General features: G+C 45.1%; 1 protein-coding gene across 4 annotated transcripts in view; it reads right to left on the reverse strand.

The window, feature by feature from the left end:
* RARB (retinoic acid receptor beta) overlaps positions 1-19,735 on the reverse strand; it is a gene marked incomplete at its 5' end in the record, with an annotated part of 192,737 nt that overhangs the window by 16,813 nt on the left and 156,189 nt on the right. For all 4 annotated transcript variants that reach the window (XM_084260403.1, XM_084260402.1, XM_084260401.1 and 1 more), the window contains one exon: positions 1,451-1,611. In XM_084260403.1, coding sequence (XP_084116529.1) covers positions 1,451-1,611 — 161 coding nt within the window. The remainder of the gene's footprint in view (positions 1-1,450; positions 1,612-19,735) is intronic.

Raw genomic sequence — 19,735 nt, forward strand, 5'->3', positions numbered from 1 at the left:
GCGAGGGCTGCAGCCATGTGCAGCTAATGGCTGTGGACTCCCAACATCCCAACGACAGAAGGGAGCAAACTCCTTCCTCAAACTGTCCGACCTGGCCCGAGACAGGAACGAGCGAGACGCAGCCTCAGAGAGCGGGGTCAGGCCACAGTTACTTGAGACCCACAGACAGGCCGCACTCATCCGTTCATTTCTTAGACCCAGGTGTTTCCCATAAGGGCTCAAGCTGCACCAGGGCAGGTTCAGGTTAGACATTAGGAAAAAATTCTTCACTGGAACGGTTGTTGGGCATTGGAACAGGCTGCCCAGGGAGGTGTTTTGAGTCATCAGCCCTGTATTTACTTAGAAGACAGGTAGATGAGGTGCTCAGGTTTAGTAGAGGACAGGTGCAGTTTGACTTGATGATCTCAAAGGTCTTTTCCAACCTAGTGATTCTGTAATTCTGTGAACTACTTCAGGACCTTCTTGGCATCCCTCTGAAACAACCAGTGCTGCTACAACTGACAGTAAGACCAGACCCAGTAAAGTCATTCCTGTACTGACAAGACTCTAAACATTACCTAACACTCCTTTTTGTAGCTTCTCTGTTATTTGTTACTGCATTTTCAAACTTCACATTGGATTATCTCTCCAAAGTCAGTAAGTATCACTGACCTTCCCCATATTTCACAACATCAGGGGTTGGACTCAATGACCATTATGGGTCCCTTCCAACTCAATATATTCTATGGTTCTATATATATGTACAGAAAAAATCATTTCCCTGACTCATCCTCTGGAAAAATTCCCACAGTACTGAATTTCTTGACAGGGGGCTGTTCTTCATTTCTAAAAACATCAGAAGGTTTTGATGCTTTGTGCTATTTTGATGGACTGGAAGAGGAACAGACTGCATAGGAGCATTTTGGAAACCGGTTTATTTAGACATTTCTTATTTCCCTCAACCTTGGTACCTTCAGGACTGCCACCAGTAAAACCCAGCAGCACTCCAGAACTCTCCACACCTGCAAAGCCATAATCTATCTGCTGTTGTACAAGCAGAGATCCTGTCTTTGGAAGCCAACAGATTTCTAGTGAATGATGGCATGTAATTGACTCCTGGACTCTGAGCTTGTCTTTCAGCTGGGTTAACCCTTCAGACAGTCTCTCACAAGGCTGCTAAGTAATGCCTACTGCTAAGTGCAATTTCTCTTCTTCAGCATGCATTTGCATGCATACCTGTGGCTCCTTGTGGCTGAGGAGGTGCAAGGTCCACAACTGCTTCTGCATCTATTTAAAATGCATCACAGAATCACAGAACATTAGGAGTTGGAAGGGACCTGGAAGGATCATCCAGTCCAACCTCCCCCTGCCAGAGCAGTATCACCTAGATTAAATCACAGAGGAACATGTCCAGGCAGGTTTTGAATCACCCAAGCCTATCCAGAACGTACACATCACAGAGCATACTTACTGTAGTGTATTTTCCCAGCTGGCAGAGTGAGGGGAAGGTTTCCTGGTGAGCTTTTCGGATCTTCTCAGTGAGATCATCCAACTCTGCTGTCATTTCATAGTTTTCTGTGGACTCCTGCTTTGAAGGTTCCTTCTTCTTCTTGTTCCTATCATTTCTGACAGCTACAGAAAAAGCAGAGACACAGATCACATGTGGTTGTGTTGCTTTTGCTGCTCTACTTCAAAACGCTGCAAAAGGCTTTTATTTTAAACATAGATTATTTTAGGTGGAGATAAAAATGTTATGTGCACAAAGAACACTAACACAAGCTTAATTACCTAACTGTAAGAATTAAATTTAGTAGGCAATGATGATACCAAACTTCCCTAGGTGCTTGCTGTGGATGTGCCATCACACTCCTGTACAATCTACCTTCCAGGAGGGTCTACTGCAGCTTTGCATGCACTGCAAGTGTCTCAGTAGCTTTCTGAGGTGGGATTTTTTCATTGTATCATCAAAGCTGTGCATGATGAACAGTGAAATCCTCTGCAGGGACACAGCCTGTATTTTATCCGATGTGAACAACACTACAAGAAGACAGCAACTGCCTCCTTAAACTTCTCGGTACGGAAGACAGGAAATCCCACACTGATACAAACTCCACCAAGCAAAAGTTAAATGTGAAAATAGCAAATGAAAGAAGATGAAGCACTTTAAGCTCAAGATCTGGAGATCAAAGGAGAAGCACAAACACTTGAAAGAGTGGAAAAAGGCACTGAAGCTATCTAAAGTTGCTTGCCACCTGCTCCTGGGCTCAGATCAGCCTTCTACCTTCCCCCGGCCGCGGGGGATTGCTGGAAACACGCACCGTGCCGCGCTCGTCCCGCGACTGCTTTCCCACGTGTTTGTGTTTTGTAGTAAAAGGTGACAGCTGCTCCATCGCCATGCTACTCCTTGTCCTCTTCATGAAAACAGCTTCATTTTACAAAACGTGCCCAGGAGATAAGTCTTTGTCCACAGTACTTTATCAAGAGGCTTGCTGTTTGCTCAAGCTGGCAGTTTAAGCATAACCAGATGCGTAAGGCTTTACCACAAAGCCAAACAAAATCAATCCCTCCCCCCAAAGACTCTGTGTCACTATTAAACACCCCAAAGACTAAATGGACAAATAAAGCTCAATCCTAACATTCACCACTCTTCAAACCTTCCAGGTATTTAAAACAGTGGCCTATACCTGAGGTGGGTTTGGCCCATGTGAGGATGGCTGGTGGATTTGGAATGGGCAAAGATCTGCCAATCCTCATTTGTCCTGTCCTGCCCCAGAAAGCACATCCCTCCATGCTGTAGGCAGGGAAGCACAGCCAAATGGGCAGATGCCCTGAGCCACCTCCATGCTAGTTCTTGTCCCCTCTGGGCTGGTTCCCCAGACACATCTCCGTGTCTTCTGTGGTTACTTCCTAAAAGCTTGTGAACAAGAACTGAGGGCAAAAAGCAGGCAAACGGTGAATGTCTCAAGCGGAAGAGATGTTTTTGATCCAGTTTCACCTACAGCATCTGTTCAAGAACCAATGACACACAGTTGGCTTCATTTTCCTCTGTCTGTCACTTCTGAGGGAAAATCAAGAGTGACACAGGAAAACGGGGTTTGGGAAAACACCAGAGTCAGGGAATCTACAGAAATAATGTAATCTGTGCAACCAAAAATGAGGGGTAGATGCAATGAATATTCACAGAATCACAGAATGCTAGGGGTTGGAAGGGACCTCAAAAGATCATCTAGGCCAACCCCCCTGCCAGAGCAGGATCACCTAGACTAAATCACACAGCAGTGCATCCAGGTGGGTTCTGAATGTCTCCAAAGGAGAATCCACCTCCTCTCTGGGCAGTCTGTTCCACTGCTCCATCACCCTCACAGTGAAACAGTTTCTCCTTATGTACACGTAGAACTTCTTATGCTCCAGCTTGCATGCATTGTCCCTTGCCCTATTGCTGTCCATCACTGAGACAAGCCTGGCTCCATCCTCCTCACTTTCACCCTTTACATATTTATAAGCATTAATAAGGTCACTCCTCAGTCTTCTCCACGCTAAAGAGACTCAGCCGTCTCAGTCTGTCCTCATAAGGAAGGTGTTCCACTCCCTAATCATCTTAGTGACCCTGTGCTGGACTCTTTCAAGGAGTTCCCTGTCATTCTTGAACCGGAGGGGCCCAGAACTGGACACAGTATTCCAGCTGCAGCCTCACCAGGGTGAGATGGACCCCTCTCGACCTATTAACCACACCCCTTCTGATATACACCAGGATGCCATCAGCCTTCTTGGTCATGAGAGCACACTGCTGGATCATGGTCATCCTGCTCCTTTACAAGGTGAGCAGGCATATGAGCAGGGATATACTCCATCCAGTGAATGACTCTGGTTTTCTTATGAAAAGTTTGACTTTGCAACTGCAAGAACTCGACACTGATCCAACAAGTATGTTAAAGATGAACTCAGCTTTAGCTGTGTGAACAGACCCACGATGAAGTCAATTATGGGCTTTGCTGGGATGCTGAGCACCCCACTGGCTTAAAGGCTAACCTCAAACACCATCAGTTCTGGTTTCTGGAGTAACAGAGACTCAAAGGCAGCCAAGAAAGGTGGACAGAAAAGGTACCTTCTTGTGAAGTTGCAGTGCTACCAGTGCAGTCAGATTTAGGAAGGGTTTAGAATCCCTCCAGCCTTTTACAAATATTCCTCTAAAGCAAATGCCCCAGTTTGTTCACTGGACCCCAAGGCAGAGCGCAAGCAGAGTCTCTTGCCTTGAAAAAACACCCAGGACTGACACATACATCTCAACTGTTCAAAACAGCCACCACACTCCAGAAGCAAATCCTAATCGCTGCTGTACTTGGGAGATAAAAGAGCTCCTTAGAAAATTATGTAAACTCCTACACAACCGCAAAGAGCAATAAGCCTTTGTAATAAAGCCCCATTTACTTATAGCTCTACAAGCTGATTGACAAATTTGCCAAACAAGCAGCCTCAGCAACTACTTATCTCAATAGCTTTGAACTCCTTGTGGAAGACAAACACGTTATTTAGGCCAGGCTTCAGAGTTGCTGCCAAGAGCTCCCAGAGACCAGGAGGTAACTCTGGCAGGAACTGAACCATCGCTCCTGCACTACCCCAGTACAGCTCCCTCAGCAGCTGTAACTGAAATGAGTTCCTTCCCCACCACAGGCTACCAGAGGCATCGCCAAATTGGCCCAGGTCTGTCCTCTTCAGGCACATATCACTAGAGGGTAGGAAGGGGAGAACTGACACATCTTGAAAGTCAAGAACAGCATTTGTTCATCACCTTTTTTCCTATGATTCCAATAGCTTTTGGAATAATGATAAGACCCAAATAACATTTATTTTCTTGCTTTAGCTATACCTTTTGTATCTCCTACTTTTGTCTTCACTAAGGCTTTATCAGACCTGGCAGTGTTTCTACACTCCCTGCAAAACAACACAATGAAGTGCTGACATGCAACACCCAGGCCCCAAAAATATAAAGGATCTCAATAACTACGCAGATACAACTACAATGGTAACACAAAAAAAAAAAAAAAAAAAAGAAGAAAAAGAGAGGAAAAAAGATTAAGACAACACTATTTTTAAAAGTTAAACAAAAACATATAAACACACACATTTACCCAGTATATTTAAAAGCCATCTGGGAACAGGAGATGTCACACCATGTGTGGGAAGGGGTTTGGATTGCAGCTGACGCTTACATTACATAAATCACACCTTTCTGCATCTTGGTCTTTACATGCATATGATCACATCAATCCCCGATGCCTTCTAACGACAACACGGCAGCGATGGAGCTGCGTCCCAGTTGATGCTACCCCAGAAGACTGAGGGTACGAATTTCATTACGTGTGCGGTATACTCTGACTTGATGGCTGCATTATTTAAGAGCTCCCGACAGGGGACAGTATGGAAGCTCTCTTGCCCTGAGAGAAGTACTGGAAGTTAAAAAAAATAAAGCAAATAAGGTGGTGGTGGGGGTGGGGGAAGAGGACTAAGAGAGGTGTATCTCGGTACGTGAGGAAGCCATGTCCGTGCGAGTCTCTGCGCTGCTCGGACGGCTGAGCAACGCCCGCCCGCGCCTGAGCACGTCTGCTCCCATCTGTCTTCCTGTGACAGCTTCCCTGTCCCCTCCACACACACGCCAGGACTTGTACTTCCACACCCAGAAACCTCCTCGCAGCCGCGGCAGGGTTCCTAAGCTGGCGGAGGCACTTTCTGTTGCCTCAGCTTTAAGGCCCAGCCCTCACCCTCAAACACTCACCCCTCTACCTGACGGAAGAAGGGGCTGAACATCATCACTGTCCCATGCCCTGCCAGACCCTGCCAGCATGTTCTCCTCTCCCCAGGTCTGTCACAGCTTTCCTCAGCCTCGGACATGTTTTCTCCTCTTCTACTTGAAGCAACAGGCAGGGCACGAAGGCTGCAGGAGGGAAGGATGCGTTCATTGCTCAAGAAAAGCAGGGCCTGCTGTAGATGAAGCCACACACACCGTGGTTTCTCCTGGAGGAAGGACCCCCTGCGCTCTTGCTCAGTAACCACACAGCAATTCTCCTGCTTGAGTGAGATCATTTCAGGCATGTTGCAATGCTGGGAATCATCCAGTCTTAAACACGAGCCCCTCAGGTCCACCAAACTTAGTCACCGCTTGGCCTAAGGAGAGCCTGGGATCCAGCCCAAGCGATTTCGGCAGTTTCTAGATAATCAGATGAAATGATGGAAGAGTGAGTGTTCACACCCCCCTTGGTCAAAGGCAGCACAGCTGTGTCCTGGGTAGGGCCACCTGCAGCTCAGGAGGTGATTTTTTTTAGATTTCTTGCATAAACCTTGCTTCCCCAGGTGCCCAGGAGACAGTCTGACAGCACCTTCCATATATATTGTAACAGCTTCCATATATATATTGTAACAGTCAGTTGTAAATTCACTACTTGAAAGGCCATCATTGCAGCTTTGCCTCTGAGAGATCCCCGTGACCTTTACAGAGCTCCGTGTACCAGCTAACTGGTTTTGGTCCTGTGGTGACAACTACTAGTGTTTCCAGTTAGTTCACATTCCTCTATAACCACACTTCTCTTGTGCTTAAATATTTTGGAAGTTACTGGTTAAGCTAACAGATCTCAAAAGCACCATAAAAGCACACAGAGCATGTCAGCAATTGCACAGCGCTGGGTGCAACACAGGCTTTCAGAAAGACTCCTTTTGTTTGTGAATGCTGACAAGAAGAGAAATCAGAGGTGAGCTGAGGCAGGACAGCCACAGACCTGCCAACTCCTGTTGGCAGAGCCTCACCATCCTGCCTGCTCTCCTGCTCCTTGGGAAGCAGTCTATCCCTTCCCAAAGGCCAGGCAGTGTGGGCTGCCTCACATCACAGGCACACTGTGCCATGCAACACATGGAGTGGTGGGGCCAACACTCAGTGCTGCACCCGTGGCTTCCAGAAGCCCCGAGCCGAGACACCCGCGAGTCTTGTGCAGCTCTTTACACTCTGGCTTCTCCAATTCCAGCAGCAGCTGCTAAAATTTTCTACTCCTGGCAGAAGCGAGGAGCTGTGGACAATTTCAGTCCAATATGCAAGTGTGATCCATCAGGACAAATGCCCCACACATACCACTCGTCACCCTTCTCCCCATCACCCTTCAGTGAACCATGCTGACAGTAATGAATGGCAGACTGTAAGGACATCTCCCACCCTGGGAAACCTCAAACCAAGGGGGGCTGAGCTCTCTCTTGATGATGCTGCTGCTGCTGCTGAACAAGGTTCTCTCTGAACCCACAAACAGATGCAGTACACCGCTGCGCATCGCCCGGGAACTGGTGGAAGCAGGCACAGAGATGAGGGACCTCAAAGAGGTTGGTTTCCCAATCTCCAGTGTAAGAAAAGGAAGAAAATAACCATCTTGAAAGCAACACAGTCACTGTGACACGCTATCAATTCAGAATGGTAAGACTCCTGTTCACATTTTAACAGCAATACAACTGCAAGCCAAACATAGCATTAAGACACGTAGTTATAAGCCAGGTAGTTATAAATAGATTGGTTTTCCTATGTCGTGATTTCCAGATGAAATAATGTCTTCTTTTAGGCAAAACTTCTCAGTATTTAAAAAGAACGGGAAGCTCTCTTGAAACAAATTCCCATGCCAGAAGTGAGCTTTGACATATGGCGAATGATCGGAGGCGAAGCACGTTTCAAACACAAACCTCTTGTTTCTAATGGACAATGCCAACAACAAGCGCAGAGCCACGCAAGGGGCTTCAAGCACAAAGCACACACTGAAAACTACGTATGTTGTAGCTGATTCAGAGAAATTGGCCACATCAGCTGTTGGGTACAATTGCCACAAGGAAACATCTTGGATTAAGCCAGACAGTGTCTCCCCGCGGACACGTATCAAAATTAACAGGGAGCACAGAGAAACAATGATGGAAGAAATTTCCTAAGCACCTGGCACGCTCTCACTCCTCCCTGGGCACAGAGGGAGCACACGGATCACAGAATTCGAGCCTGCCTCTGGTTTCCTATGGAGAAGTAACGTTCAGCTATGGCAAACGCGCCCCGATGACGCTCCAGCAGCCTCAGCTCAACGACGGGCATAAACACCACCAATCCAGAGGACAGCGTCCTGCCAGCCACTTTCACATCTGCTGGCTCCTCCAGCCACTGGTGATTTTTCATTCTCTTTTTCTTTATTTTAATTCTTTTTTTCATTTTCCTGACGAAGGTGAATCTGAACTCTGCCTTGCAGCTTTGTATTATTCATTACATAATTGCTATGTTTTATTAGAAATATGATCTATTACAACCTTGAATACGGTAACTTAAATGACATTGAAAATTAGATTATTCTGATTATTAGAGAAGTGAGAATGGTACTAAACATTTGTAAGGCTGATAATCAATCAGTGTATCCATCTGAGTGCAATAAAAATCAATCAGGAGGTAGTGCGTTTAAATCTAATTTTTTAAGCATGACATTTTCTTCTGAGTTTCTTTTTTAAATGTCACCCTCTTCTACAACAGTGATTGATTCTATCCCCAGGGACAGTTAACTCCAACTGTTTTATTCATCGTGCTCAGCTCTTGTACCCACAGTCTTTTCTAAATATCAAATTAATGACAACAATAATATTTTCATCAAAATGGGTAACTCAGAAATAGGGGTTCGTGGAATCAAAGGAGCAAGCACCATGACAGTGCTCTTAAATTGGTGTAAATACCAGGGGCCTTTCTGACTAGCAAGCAGCGTATTTTAATGCAGAAAACAGTGGAAATCTCATGTCCCTCCAGTTATCTCTTTCCACACACACACACAAAAGAGAAGGCCAAGGATTTGCTTGTTTAAAACATAATTCATTTAGAAATGTTTCAGTAGTGAACAATGAATCACGGGCTATAGGGAGTCCGTGAGTAATTACCTATGCCTCCAAAATAACCTTATTAGGCTATTGTAAGTATAGGGGAGACCTTTGATACCGATAGCCTAAGGGCCTCTATTTTTCCATTCATGCACAGGGGATTTATATGGTTATATCCTATTATAACCGACAAAAGCAACACATCTCCCATTTATGTATGAGGATAAGTGCGGGGTTAATATATCACGGACTGAGTTAGAAGAACAGGTTTCATTATATGAATGAACGATACAAATGGATGCTCTACAGCTTTATTTAACCCTCCTGAAACTTGATCTGTGGTTTCAAGGATTCCATCAGCCTGAAAATTTGATTTTTGACATGAAATTTGGCACCTGCTATTGTCACATCCCTGAAATATCAGTAGATGAAATGAGCAAAACAGGAGTTTCTAGTCCCTTGAAGAAAAAAAAATCCTAACTGAACTCAGACCTAGGACCAACACTGGCAAGCCAACACAGAACAACAGGCTGAGAAAAAAACTCTTAAAGACAGATGAAAGGCATGCTGTGGTATTGCTTTAAATTAATTTTCAATATTCTTCAATATTCATTTTTATTGTTTCATTTTACTATCATTTAAGACAAAAGATGTTGTTCTCTTTTTTTTTTTTTTTAATTATAGGACATCCAGAAGCAAACCCAACAGCTCCTGTAGTTTTGATATCTGCCAATCTAAGAACCAAATTGAGAACTGAAGGAAAAAAAAAACTGGTGCTGAAGATGGATTTGACTCTAGCGTCGCAGAAGACTCCACTGAAGTGCTTCAGCAGGAAAAATATACATTCAAAAGCCTACAAACTGTTTCCACGTCTATCACTATACCATCAATGCCCACCTTTATATTGACTACAGAATCTCAGGACTGGCCTGAGCTGTGAACATGCCAAACACAGTAACTACGGCCCAGAGAGTAAAAAATCAGGCCTCCCGCAATCCGAAGGAAAACAACCTCCCCGCCTCAAACAAGGCCCCAAAACCAAATGAGAAATGAAGTTGCAAAACCAGAAATGCTGCAGACAAGTGGAAGAAGACTAGAAGAAAAAGCATTTTGCAGAGCAGGCGTGTAGGCAGGCAGGAGGGGCAGCAAAGGAGCAGCTGAGTCAGAGCCAGGGCATACCGGGCACAGTGTCTGTATCGGGGCCGAACCAGAAGCAGGCTCCTCAGTCTCCCTTACCATCTTCTCTACATACTGCAATCAGTGTAGGCAGAGAGACATGATCACACATTTAATGATAAACTATTTAAATAGCATTTGCCCTGCGATGTCCATTTTCAAAGCACTTTAAGATCATCAAGTAATTGCCAGTGTGAAATAGGATAATCCGCACACTCTTAGAAGCTGACACTTAAGGAGCTACTGAAGGTTGTTAGCATTAACAATTGCAGGCAGAATAAATCACTAATATTTCCCACAAAAGTCCATCAACACATCTGCAGTGGAAATAGCCTAGCCACAGCCACTGACTAAGACAAAATGTACTCATTGATACATTTCCATCTGTAGTTCACATAGGCATCACCTCAAATTACTTAACATAGCCAGAAATTCCCACCTGGGAGATGGAGCATCTCCACAGGCAGGTCCCATATTGCTCCTGCACATCTTCAGCAAGACTTAGGCAGGTTGGGAGAAGTTTAATGAGATTTAACAAGGGCAAGTGTAGAGTCTTGCATCTAGGGAAGAACAACCCCAGGTACCAGTATAGGTTGGGGACTGGCCTAATGGAGAGCAGCGTAGGTGAGAAGGGCCTGGGGGTCCTGGTGGGCAGCAGGATCCTGCTCTAGCAGTGGGGCTGGACTAGACGATCCTTCTGCTGCTGTTGAATTAATCTACACATCTGTCATTCCCTCCTCGTTCATGCCCTGCCCTGTCTCTTCTTCTGTATTCTGCATGAAACCAGTCACTTCCTTACACTAAAATTAAAATTGTGGGGTTTAATTAAGATCTACCACGTCACCTGCAACAGGTTTGCAGCGTAATCACGTCACCCAGTGGATATTGCCAGCCGCCCATTTCCCAGCTTGGTGCAGGAATGGGAAGGAGCTTTGGGAATCAATCACTTCATCCTGGGAGGTTTCCCAAACTCACAGGGCTTCTGAGGGTGACCCACTGTGAAGTGCCAGCCTACTCTGGGATCCCCATGAAACTAAAACCCGCAGGGAAACAAAGTCTCATGCTTACTGTCTACTGTTTTGTCAGCCCAAATCCCAGTGGATTTACTAACTTCTGTGGCAGTCTAGATAAAATTCTGGATGCAGCTGGTTAATCTGAAATACTCTGGGGAGCAGGAGGATGGCTTTTCTGGAACTGCAGTGTCTTAACACATTAGCTAAAAATATACAAGCCCACAAAGGCAACGCAATTGTTCTTTCCTTCCTCACAGCTGAAGTGACAGAGAGCATACATGGCAGTTGAAAAACACTTCTAAAAACTCAACCTGAAATTACATTTCTATTAAGCAACAGCACATCTCTTTTACCACAGGCTGGGGAAAGGAAAAAAATCCCTAAATTTCAAACTCTGAACTTTCAGTCAGAAGTCACTAAGAGGCCATTAAATCTGTCTCATCTGATTTCAACTGTTCAAGTGCCCTTTCGAGCTACCTTCTCAAAGCAACTGCCCTTTTGAGCTACAATCACAAAGCCTGGTACACTAACTCTTTACGGATAACAGATTACAGGTAAAAATGTCCTGAACCTGACCTTTTTCTCCAGGGTCACCAAAAGGCAAATCAGTCTAGTCATCTACAGATTATTACATTAATTTCTCTCAGGAGATAGTCATGGTAGTAGGATGTCTCACAACTGGGAGAAGCTGGGGTTATCCGAAGTCATCAATTCAATTTGTTGGGCGTTATCCAGGACTGCTGATGGCCAGGGAAGTGCATGGCTGTGAACTGAGGCACTGCCCTCTCTTCCTACCAGCTGCACGGCCTGATGGCAGCACTTCACGCATTTCAGCCTGCTGCGGCTATTTTACCTCTCATCCTAAGCACTCACAGAGGAAAAGAACATGACTTGCTTTTTACTTAACTGGAAAGCTACCTACCATGACAAATTGCAACCTCTTTCCTGACAATGCCATTAGCAGACTCCTTCAACAAAACAACTTTCCATAATAAGCACATTCATTCAATGGAATAAACCAGTCTCAGCTACAGGACAGATTCTGACACCTGCGATGAAACTGACTCAAAGGAACAGCAAATGGAAAGGCTACAATTCTGTCCGGGAACACAAAAAAAACAGGAGGTGAGCTGGAAGACCCCTTCCCTTTGCTTGCACATGGCTGCTCAGTACCGTCCCCAGAAGGAAGAGCACAAGTTCAGGAGCAACACCAAGACGGCGCACCACCTGCATTTCTCCCTTTTATTACAGTTGGTTTCACACAGAGGGAGTGCAGTTTGGCTTTCCCCAAACAAGGTTCAATCCTACACCATTCACCAGAATCAAAAATAACAGCCCCATCTCATCACTGCTGCCGGTTCTGTCTTGCAGTGGTGCTCCTCTAGGGATCGCAGCGCAGTCCTATTAGCGTGCATCTCCAGTAGCCTAGTGGGAGATCAGGTCTAATATCTGTGTCTGCAGATGGATAACACCGCATTCATCCCCAAGTTTCATCTCTTTGTTTTGCCCCCAAGGCTGAATCTCACATTTGTACCTCCTGGTGCCTTGCGCAATTGTGCAAAGGTGCATCCAGCGAGAGAGCTGCCAACTGCCAATCCACCTGAAGAGTCCTGCCTGCGCGGTGTACTTCATCAAGCACGAGGAACACATCGCCTCCCACAACCGTAAACTGAGCTCATGGAGGCGGAGGAACAGTTGTTCCTGGCGCGATTTAAGAAAGGGAGCTGTACTCTCGAATCGCAGCGTTAGCCTGCGTTACAGCCTCGGCAGCTTGCAGCCCCGGCCTCCCACCAGGACAGGGATAATAAAAGCAAAGAAATAGCTCAGCTACTATTTACCTATTCCTCTGAAGCTAACGTGGAAAGCACACCATTATGAACTTACACAAATTCCTTCCTAAGGGCAAAGGCTTGTTGATACTCCTCCTGCTTTAAAAAAAAAACAAACAACCAACAACAACAAAATTAAGGTCAGGAGGTTATTTCCAGCTCTCCAGGTGCCAGAGCTGGCTCCCGGAGCATCGAGCAAGGGAGATATGGAGTGTGGGGTTCCCCACCCCTCAACTCCCAGCTGGCTGGAGCTGCTGCTGAATGACCTGCTCCACCGAGAGAGGCAGCCCTGGAGCAGGGGAAGGGAGGAACTGTGTCACTTAACCAGGTGGACCTTAGAGGATCAGATCAGCCAAAAAACGTACTGGTTAAGCCTCACATCTACCTGTGGTACAATGCAGCTGGCACCTATGCATTTGCACTTGCCAGTGGGCTTGGTCTGCAGCTGGGTCTGATTGTTTAATTAATTAATAGTGCTTATCATTAAAACTGTTTTGCCACCATGCTAAAAGAAAGGTTTATCAAGTGGTAAAATACCGTGCTCAAAACAATGCTACTACATCCATCTGCATTTTAGCATGTCTCTTCTTCTCCCTTCCCAAAAGCGGAGCAATTGGAATAAGCAATCTGCAAATTTGTTCAGATTTGCTGTTGGGGTGAGGTGCTTTTTTAATTTTAAGATTACATTGTTCTTTTTTTTTTTTTTTTCCTTCACAAACTCTAACCTACGGAGAAAGAAAGGCGTGAGGTCAGGGGACTTCTTTTTCTTTCCAGCCACAGGATTTCAGGAAGGCCAAGCCGAGACAGCCAGCAGGGTCCAGGAGTGCTGGGCTGGCAACCCCACTGGATTCCTGTGAAAGCCCAGCTGAAGCTGGCTGCTGACACAGGCAAACAAGTTTATTCACTTTCAAGCTTTAGCGTCTCACTGCTCACCCCAGAAAGCTACTCTGGTGCTTGAAATACCTCTGACTCCTGGGCTTCTCCTGGGGTAGGATGTCCCTTTCCACCCGTGCACAGCATAACTCAGCACTGAGCTCCAGCTTAACCCCCAGCAGTGGAAGCCCCGGCTCACACCCGGGATGTCTGTGCCTGGGAGAGCAGCAGGCTTTAACGTGACTCTTCAAAGCAAGAAGTGCCTGGGAGACAAAGGCTTGTGTGTTTAATAAACACTGCTCCATCCATAATTCACACGCAGAAATACTGCTTTTCATCTATTAATGCAGGCTGTCTGGACATCTGTACTCCTGCTTTATGTAGCAGCAGAAGCATCATGGCATTATGGGGTCGAATTCCCTTAACACACCTGCAGCAACCTCAGCTGTTTCAGCACTCACGTTATGACATGAATCACTCCACAAGCCTGCACCTAATTATCAGACTGTCTATTTTGATATATTTTATCTTTTATGTATGATGCCAAAGAAGTTCTTTAAAATGCATTCCAACTACCCTTTCATTTAAAAAAGAAAAGAAGAAAAAAGAAAAAAGAAAAAAGCTTTCTTGTCTGGGACTTAAGTTCTAAAATAGCAGGAGTAAGTGGAACAGATTATTTAAAAATAAGGCGTGCTAGTAACTACAGGAGTGGCTTAAAGATCTTAATTCTGCCAGATGGGGTCAAGCAGCATCAAATCCCAATTCCTCCATAAGATCTTTTAAATATCCCCAGTAAAGCCAGCACATAACCTTTTTACATTAAGTGCTTGCACAATACACCAGACCAGCCTGATGCAGTGATGATACAAGAAGCAAAGCAGACAGACGTTTGTTTCCAGGAAACAGCAAGATACTAAAAAAAGCAGCCCTTTTTATTGTTGATTTGAAATCAAAGTGATTACTGAGGCCTCTGCAACTTCCAGTGCAAGACTTACTGCACACAAGGGAGTTCATTTTGCGAAGGCAAACAGGCAGCGGGTCACCACAGAGTTAACTCAATAAAATAATAATTTCTACTTGGATAAACTGACCTAGTTTTCCCAGACTTCTCTATGAAAACAAAGGATGCAACGTGGACGTGAGATGACATCTGAAAGGGAAGCCAAGGGCTGGGCAAGGAGTCTGAATTCAACTTTTAACTAAAGGAGGGTGGTGGTCCCCAGCTGACATTACAAATGACTCCCCAACACAGGATTAACTGGCATCACACAGGATTAACTGGCATCACTGGTGGTTTCTACACCCATCATCTCCCATCGATGCCAATGACAAAACTTGCATGTCCCTCAACAGCATGGGACTGGGTCTTGACCTCATCATACACAGCTTTGGTACCTCCTTCCAGTAGGATGGTCTTCTGCAGGTGTGCAGCAAGTGTCTTGCTGCAAGACGCACTTACAGAAGACTTTTTATGAAGTCCTCAGGATATTATTTCTAGGCTACAACCCCCATGGGAAGCACTAGCTGAAACCCTGTCATTTCCAAAAGCAGAGCTTTATTATTCAGCTCTTGAAAGAGACGACGAACATCCAGCTGCAGGACTGCCCCAGAGCCCCAGGCCGTGCGTCAGACACAGCACAGGCAGGTCTGCCAGGGCCTGGGATTCACGGCGTGGAGGACAGGAACCGACAAGGATCCTTCCTGGCCTCCCTCGTAACTCATCCTGAGAGTCTGCAAATCTGAAGGCAACACGATGCTGTCAACTCTGCATTTTTGGATTCAGCAAAGCTCTGTGGTGCTGGAACACCTCCAACCAGCTCAAGTTAAACAATTTGCCCAGAGAAAATGTTCAATGAAGGGGAAACATAAAAGCATGCACAGAAAGAGGCCTGACTCCCCCTCTTTTCTAATCCATCACACAGCATTAGAGATTAAATGCTCATTAAAAATATATATAATAAACTGTTAAGACAAGATATCTAGTGATTCCTCTTAATGGTCTTATTCTTCCCACACTGGTTTCTGGGGAGTATTTTCAAATGTTCCTTCTCCATCACTGCAAGGCTCATTTACCATAGGGTTACCTCCCTACCTTGTACACCCAGCCAAGGAGGAGGACCCCAAAACTCATGGGGCTCAATACTGGACACCCCCTGGGAGGCAGCTGATGAGCCTGTTTGGTTTTATATATGTTCATGCCACGGCACTTAAATTCTAGTAGGAAAAATGTTCCTAGTAAACACGTGAAAGAGCTGTAACTGACTTAGAAAACAACAGGAAAAGCTGCCAAGAAAGGATTTTGACTCTCTCTCTTTAGGACAAGCAAGATTTAAGCCTTCTGCAGAACTGAAGGAATAAAATATTTCTGCTTATTCTCTTCTTGCCCCGTGTACTTTTCACTTTGTTATGGGAGAGGCTTGAACATAACGTGCTTTTTCTTAATAACAACATCTTGGTTCCACTTGTTTTGTTGGGTTTTTTTTTAATTATTTGCACTTCTTCTCAAATTCTTTCTGGATTTCCAATTAATTTTTCAATTAATTTATTTAATTTTTCCAAATTATTTTCCTAATGTTCTGACTTCAGCAGTGTTCACCTGATGAGGCATCCAAAGAGGGGAGGAAAAAAAAAAGTACACACTGAGGTTCTCTTCCAAATTTGAGAAAGGCACAAATAGAGCATCGTTTCTGTAGAAAAATGCTGTCAGAAGGCTCTTAATGAACTAACAGTTCTCCATGTCACTTGTTACAGGAATCTGGACCATATGGGTTTGACCCCTGAGCTCCTCCTCAATGGGATAACCAGATGGTGTGGCACTGTACAGCGTGGACTATGACACCGAAGACACACTGAGCTCTGGACCTCTACACTCATCTTCACAAGACAACCAATTCGAAACACAAGAGCCCTGGCTTGCTCCCTGCCCAGCAGAGGCAGACCAATATTGACAGAGAGCAACACAAGCTTCCCTGAACCTTATGCTCCTTCTTCCAGTATCAATGATTCTTCGTATCAGAAAAACACCCACCTTGATGACACTTTTTTGAGTGGCTCTTCCTGCTGTCTCTGCCCTAGAATCAAAACAAACTCTGTTACGGGTCACCTAGAAGCAGGGCTATGGGAAGGAAAACAGAGGGAAGTCGGTCCTGGTATGTGAGGAGCAGCTCACACAGCCATGGTGCAATCAGCAATGCTGAACACACAAGGTTCAGCAGCTCATCCCATAAGGATGTTAATTTACTGGTGGTTTGCCTTCCTGGGCTGAAGCCTCTGGGTTACAACATGGCCAAAGCCCAAAACCCATGTAATGCCAATTTCAGTCTTCTTGAGATACAGAAAAAGCTCTCATGCACTAGCCAAAATAAACATCTTATACTTAATTTCCAAAATGATAAAAAAACAATAAAACTTCAATCTTTACTCTGCCACTGGGACATCCTCTAAAAGTACACAACCTATGAAAGCAACTAAAAGTACTACACGTCATAGAAGCACTGGGAACTTGCGGATTCTTTGAAACATAATAACACTCCCTATGAATTCCTGGGGATTTCCATGTTTTCTACCCATCTCACACTTTGTTACTGTTTCCACTGTAATCATTTGGTTGGGAGTAAAAACAAGGAAACCAGAACTTAATTCTTCAGCAGAAATGGGAAACAGCAAAGGATTTGCAGCAGCACCCATTTCACCAAGGCTGACTGACAGCGTGGAACCCGCTAATGATGGAAATAGGAGGAGACGGAGCAGGTGAGAACAGTGTCTCTGGATCGACGGGTGAGTCAAGGAATGATGACCTCCCTTGCTCCTCCAACCGTGCGGTGACCCCTTTGTCCAAAACTAACTGTTGCTGCCAAGGGACCGAGGCACCTCTCCGTGCCAGAGGCAGAAACCTGGCACCCCAGAGCCCTCTGATGAGCACCACTCGTGCCTGCTGCTGAAGGAGACAGATGTCCCGCAGCAAGCTCGCACGCATCTTCCACTATCACTCCCTTTAGTATTGCTGTGATGTTTTAATCCACCTTCACTGCTACATTTTCCTATTTAATTTAATCCTTTCTTCTCAGGCTCTCAAGTTTTACGGGAAGTGCTTCCCCAGTTTAAATACATTGAGCTTTACCTCCAAGAAAACAGTGATGGTGGAGCATCGACATACTTAACACAGGAAGAAACAATCTCAAACGCACAGCGTGCGACACTACCTGTCAGTAATCCTTCTTCCCCCCAGTTTAAAGATGAAAAATGTTTAAAAACATAATGCGCTGAAAATGATACAAATGTAGCACGCTTTGTTAGTCTGTCATTTTACATGGTTTGTAAAGTCCTCCCTCAGAGGACTGGGCTTAAATCATTCATCAACTTGAAGCCGATTGCTTCGTCCTGGAAAGGGGGAAGAACATGGATTTCTCAGATGTAACCCAATTTCCTGACAGAAACAAAAACAACCTGATGAAATTCGGTTACCAAAACCATCTATCGCGCCCCAAGCAGAAGCGTGAAGAAATTAATTACAGAAAGAGCTCTTTCAGCACAAATCTAACTTTATGGGGAGTTTTCAAATTGAGATTTCACTTGCTTAGAAGTTTTAAAAAAAGAAAGAAAAGAAAAGTAGGTCAGCATGTTTCCCCAGCATGTCTTTCTGACTCCATTAAAACTGTCTGTCAGATGACTAACCATGCCTGTAATCCAACTAAAAGCATGTTTGCTTTCTGTTGCACTTTTTGCCAGGGGAAAGGAAGAATTCCACTTCGCTTTAACTCTGAAAATCAGGTGTACATCTCCGAAAGTCAGATAATTTCCTCACATTTACTTACCAAATCCGTTTATATCGACAAAAAGCGAGTGGTTACAGATTGCACGGCGCTGAGAAACGATCCCACAGCTGATTAAATGCTTATCAGCCGCAGGCACCGCCTGCAGGGCTCCAAGCTACAACTTGTTAAAGTCAGTTTTCAGAGCTGTCACCTGATTGACAGACTTTTCATAAGACCTAGATTTAAAAATTTAAGAGCTTTCAGAAACCTGCAAGCATGCAAACAAGTACTGCAGTAAGGTGAGGTGGGGCAAGCCCGTTTCTCCTTGCTTTGGGTCAAAGGAAATTAAAAATCCCAAACGCCCCACGATCTTTCTTTTGCCTTTCGTTATTATCAGCAGCGGAGTTTTGTTTAAGTTAGGATAGAGAGGGTGCTATTTCCACTGCTTGCATGCCATCTAACTTAAAAACCAAATCTGTACACTTTCCATGCAAGTGCTGAAGAAGTGGAGATTAACTGTTCCGATGTACTTTAAGTTGAGCATGTGATCCCAAGTCGAACTAAAACCAAATTGAGGCTATTTTTAGAGCGCAGTCCAAGGGCCAGCATCCCTGCAGGAGGAGCTGCAACGTGTCAGCCGGCTTATCTCAGGCATGGCAATGGAAAACTCCCTCTGCTAGAACAATTCATACAGCGGATGAAAGCAAGCTGTAAGAGCCTGACAGCGGCAGAGGGAAATCCATGGCCTCATCTACTTATGTTAGAGATCTTCCTAAACCGTCTTTGAGAGCTTACTGGTTTCCGAGTGCCTGCTTTTTATCTTCCACGCCATCAGCATGGGAGTTGCTCTCCACAGAGAGGCCAGCATGGGCTTTATTTCTTTGCCTTCTGCAGAAGCATCTATCCTACCCAAGACCACCTCCTGTAAGGCGATGACCAGGATAACAAAGAGGTAAGTTTGCAGATATAAACTGTCAGGAAGTTGCACACACTCTCACATGTATTTCTTCTAAGGGGAAGGACAAAATACATGTCTGCTCTGATAGAGAGTCCTTCAGGCCCATTTGGGCTGCTGCAGTTCAGATTTCTTAGAACTCTTGGAAACAATTTACTGTATTTCTCATGAACCTTTGGCTACTGTAGATAACATGTTCAGGTTGGCCTAACAACCAAATAAGCCCTGTTTAGCTTCAAGGCTCAGGACACTGGCAATTTGCTCATTCCCAGACTGATATTTATCTCACTG

This window comes from Gallinula chloropus (assembly GCF_964237585.1).
Source record: "Gallinula chloropus genome assembly, chromosome: 2".
Taxonomy (NCBI): Eukaryota; Metazoa; Chordata; class Aves; order Gruiformes; family Rallidae; genus Gallinula; species Gallinula chloropus.